Consider the following 5189-nt stretch of genomic DNA (forward strand, 5'->3'; position numbering starts at 1 on the left):
CTCTTCACTCTTTTCATGGTAGGAACATAAACCGGTATTTAGAGGAGAGTGTATAGCACTCTCCTCTTGATTGAAAAAGGAGAACAAACTAAAATACGTTCTTTGTAAAACAGAATTGAGAAAGGTTGAGGCCTAACTAAGCATTCATCCTACTAAACATCTCAAAGCCCAACTAAAGGTCCTCTCTCTGGAGAAAATTAGTAAATTACTCCACTATTCACGGCAACATTACTATGAATATATCGATAAATCATATACAATAAAAAAACTCAAAGAACAAGCAGTCAATACCACCCGATATGGAATTAACCCCTTCACCCAGGGTCTTTTTCCATTTTTGCATTTGTTTTTTGTTCCCCTTCTTCCCAGAGCCATCTTTTTTTTAATTTTTCCATCAATAAGGCCATGTGAGGGCTTGTTTTTTTGCGGGACGAGTTGTATTTTTGAACAACACTATTGATTTTACCATATCATGTACTGGAAAATGGGAAAAAAATCCAAGTGCGGTGAAATTGGAAAAAAGTGCCCAGGTCTGAAACCGGTGAATCCCCGCAACGCGCAGTGCCGACTTATCAGTTTTGACCAGACAACCCATTTAAACATTCATATATGCTAAAATGGGAGAGCTGGCTTAGGATGAAACTACTTCATCAAATATGACAGGTGATATGGTCTAGGTCTTTTACGTCCTCCATTAACACACTCTAAAAAGACATTCAAATTAGAATACTTATGACCTGGTATCTCACCCCTGAATTCTTCCATAAATTCAATCGGAGACTTGATGGAGGTGTAAGGCCGGAAGGAGAGCTCTATATCACATCTTCTGGACCTGCTTTTTATTTATGGAAAGAGGTAGAGGACCTACTTAAAGAAGACCTGGGGAGACACTTACCATTAGATCCTGTGAAATATTTGTTAAATGTACCTCGAAGGGACTTGGATAAACCTAGGGCCGGACTTCTCCTCCAATTGCTAATGGTAGTAAAATGCTTAATCTCATTATATTGGAAAAAGACTGTTGCTCCTACAAATCCAATCTCTATACACAAATAAAAGATGGAACATCTGACTGCCACGCTTCATAATTCCACAGATATATTCATATTCCTAGAGATTTGGTTATGTTGGGATTCATGTGTTGATAATATGCAGTTTTAATTCCATCTCATATTCTTCCTCCCAATTGTATACCTATTTTCTTGGATCTCGATATAAGACTGAACTGATGGCTGAACAAAACTTGGTATAGTGAAGGCAACAACGCTAGGTTAATAAGAACTTGAATATGTGATTGCTCAACATATACTGTGATATCTTATGTATATTTGTAAGTTCTTTCCTATCTTGTCTTGAATGTTATGTTTTTCTTTATTTTGTCCTAAATTTGAAAATAAAATGAAAACCAAACATTCTTTTAGAAGCTGCTCAGCAAGAATAGATATTCATTATTTACAATCGCTCTCAATGGGGGAAACTAACAGGGAAGCTTCCACATGGAGAGAGTCAAGAGTATGGATTTTTTGCTTGAGCTGCAGTTCAAAGCAGCTTGCAAAAGAGCATGAACTAGGCAGTTAAAGCAGCACTTTCAACATAGTGTTTGTGAGAAAAGGGAGGAAATGGAATATATTACACAGATTCATAACTTTGCAGAACTGATCAATTAAGTTTGAAAAAAGTTGAGTTACTCTTTTATATAATGGAAATACTTTGTAATTTGCATTTGTAATCAAATACTGGTACAAGTCTAAAAATCTGCAAGCTAAGTTTATAAATGAACAAGGCAGTTAAGGCTATTTTCATACTAGCGTCGTACGACGCACGACGAATAGTGTTGAGCATTCCGATGCTGCAAGTATCGGGTATCGGCCGATACTTGCTGTATCGGAATTCCGATACCGGGATTCCGATACTCTTGTGGTATCGGGTATCGGGTATCGCAACAACATTAATGTTAAAATGTGTAAAAGAGAGAATTAAAATAAAAAATATCGCTATACTCACCTCTCCGACGCAGCCGGGACTTCAGCGAGGGAACCGGCAGCGTTGTTTGTTTAAAATTCGCGCTATTACTTGGTTACGTGAATTCCCGGCTTGTGATTGGTCAGGTCGGCCACGTTGCCGGGACGCGGACCAATCACAGCAAGCCGTGACGAAATTACGTCACGGCTTGCTGTGATTGGTCCGCGTCCCGGCAATATGGCCGCCCTGACCAATCACAAGCCGTGACGTCACGGGAGGCTGGACACGCGCCCATTTTAAAATGAGCGCGTCCAGCCTCCCGGCTTGTGATTGGTTGACCGCGGCGCAACCAATCACAAGCCGTGACGTCACGGGAGGCTGGACACGCGCCCATTTTAAAATGAGCGCGTCCAGCCTCCCGGCTTGTGATTGGTTGACCGCGGCGCAACCAATCACAAGCCGTGACGTCACGGGAGGCTGGACACGCGCCCATTTTAAAATGAGCGCGTCCAGCCTCCCGGCTTGTGATTGGTTGACCGCGGTGCAACCAATCACAAGCCGTGACGTCACGGGAGGCTGGACACGCGCCCATTTTAAAATGAGCGCGTGTCCAGCCTCCCGTGACGTCACGGCTTGTGATTGGTCAGGGCGGCCATATTGCCGGGACGCGGACCAATCACAGCAAGTCGTGACGTAATTTCGTCACGGCTTGCTGTGATTGGTCCGCGTCCCGGCAACATGGCCGACCTGACCAATCACAAGCCGGGAATTCACGTAACCAAGTAATAGCGCGAATTTTAAACAAACAACGCTGCCGGTTCCCTCGCTGAAGTCCCGGCTGCGTCGGAGAGGTGAGTATAGCGATATTTTTTATTTTAATTCTTTCTTTTACACATTTATATGGTTCCCAGGGCCTGAAGGAGAGTTTCCTCTCCTTCAGACCCTGGGAACCATCAGGAATACCGTCCGATACATGAGTCCCATTGACTTGTATTGGTATCGGGTATCGGTATCGGATTGGATCCGATATTTTGCCGGTATCGGCCGATACTTTCCGATACCGATACTTTCAAGTATCGGACGGTATCGCTCAACACTAACGACGAATTGCGTCGTTGCGACGTACCGACGCTAGCAGTGAATGCGCCGCACAACGGGGGCAGCGGATGCTGTTTTTCAATGCATCCGCTGCCCCATTGTGATGTGCGGGGAGGCGGGGGCGGAGTTCCAGCAGCGCATGCGCGGTCGGAAAAGACGGTCTCGACGCACAAAAAAACGTTACATGCAACGTTTTTTGGTGGCGACGGACCGACGCAACACGACGCAACCGTCGCACGACGGTTGCGACGTGTGGCAATGCGTCGCACTGCCTTGCTAATGCAAGTCTATGGAGAAAAAACGCATCCTGCAAGCACTTTTGCAGGGTGCGTTTTTTCTACAAAACGACGCATAGCGACGTGCAGTGCACGACGCTAGTGTGAAAGTAGCCTAAAACAGCAATTGTTCATAATTACTCAAAGTTTTAATTGGTTTGGATAGGGTTGAATTTGGGATCACAATTAGATTAGGATTAGAGATTCATCCATGGATAAACCCGAATTCAAAGTAGTAGTTGCAACTATAAAATAAACTTCTAAATGGTATTATTATTGCATGTTTACAACAAATCTACTGAAGACATTTTGAAACCATCATAAAAACTTTTTCCATCTGTAAATGCTTATACAGGAGTCTCTTGATTTCCTGATTTCTCAGTCCGTAAATGATGGGATTAGCTAATGGAGTAAAGACCGCATAGGTGAGACCCACTACCCTGTCATAGTCTACTGAGTAACTTTTTGTAACACGTATATACATAAAGCTAACGCTGCCGAAAAATAGGGTGACAACAATGAGGTGCGCTCTGCAGGTGGAGAAGGCTTTCTGCCGTCCATCTTTTGACTTAATCCTTAAAATAATGTGTATTATCCGGACGTAGGAAAAAAGTACAAAAGCAATTAACGGAATGATAAAGAGGCTGACGATGAATTCCACCATTATATATGACCTTGTATCTGTGCATGCTAATGAGATCAACGGGGGGAAGTCGCAGAACACATTCTCAATACGGTTTGGCCCACAAAATGGGAGAAGAGAAATACAGATAATTTCAATGGCTGGGGTTAGAATCCCTCCAATGAAAGAGGTGAGGATCAAATTGACATTTAGTCCAATAGTCATAATAGCCGAGTATCTTAATGGCTTACAGATGGCCAAATATCGGTCATACGCCATTATTGTGAGAGTATAGCACTCAGCTGCTCCCAGAGCATGTAGGAAATAAGCCTGTACAAGGCATCCATTCAAAGAGATCTTCTTCTCGTCATCCAAGAGATCAGCCAACATTTTTGGAATTGTGACAGCCGTATAGATAATTTCCAGACAAGATAAAGCTGCAATGAAGAAGTACATGGGGAAGTGCAGCGTGGACTCTCTGCAGATCACAAGCAATATCACAGCATTGCCAAAAACAATAAACAGGTAAATTAGAAGGAGAAGGGCAAAAAGAAGAACATAGAAGCGTTGAAAATTTGGAAATCCGTGTAAAATAATTTCCTGAACTCTGCTATTATTATAGATTTTTTCATCTCTTTTTTTCATTTGTAATTGAAATGTATCACAGGTAAATCTGTGAAATTTCAAGGGATTAAAGTTTTTTTGTTTTTTTAAATCCATGTAATTTTAGGGGAAATCAGCTAAGAATCTCATAAAATACCAAAAGAATCCATGCTATATTGATCTCTTACCCCTCTGGTTCCAGTACTTTCTATTCCCCAGCTGGTCTATACTTCTCACTTCAGCAATGAAGTCCCAATGTAGACATCTGACTCCTAGAGCATGAAAGGCAGGGATCGGTTTGTAAGCTGGCAGGAAAATAGGTGTGGATCTTTGACTTGAAACATGGCTCCCAGCTCAGGAATGGATGAGTGACAGATAACAACATAGTAAAGTTGATGTCAAGATTCACACCGTGACTGTCACCAATTGTCACGATCCCTTAGCCGTGGCCCGCAGTTTGTCACGAAAATCCACAGGGATTCCTGACCACTGCCACCATTAGGTCACGGATTGGGGTGACTTTAGACCAGCAGATGGCTATCACATGTGCAGGGGGGCTTATCCTCGTTATCCCTCTACTGCCACAATGTGATAAAAAAAAACACACACAATGCTATTGACCTCTTAGT

At 42.8% G+C, this 5189-nt stretch overlaps 1 protein-coding gene across 1 annotated transcript; it reads right to left on the reverse strand.

Moving 5' to 3' along the window:
- Window positions 1-3630: 3630 nt before the first annotated feature.
- LOC143767842 (olfactory receptor 6N1-like) lies at window positions 3631-4602 on the reverse strand. The gene has a single exon (XM_077256363.1). The coding sequence runs from the start codon at window positions 4600-4602 to the stop codon at window positions 3631-3633; it is 972 nt and encodes a 323-aa protein (XP_077112478.1).
- Between the last annotated feature and the right edge of the window lie 587 nt (window positions 4603-5189).

The sequence above is a fragment of the Ranitomeya variabilis genome, chromosome 4, assembly GCF_051348905.1.
Source record: "Ranitomeya variabilis isolate aRanVar5 chromosome 4, aRanVar5.hap1, whole genome shotgun sequence".
In the NCBI taxonomy this organism is placed as follows: Eukaryota; Metazoa; Chordata; class Amphibia; order Anura; family Dendrobatidae; genus Ranitomeya; species Ranitomeya variabilis.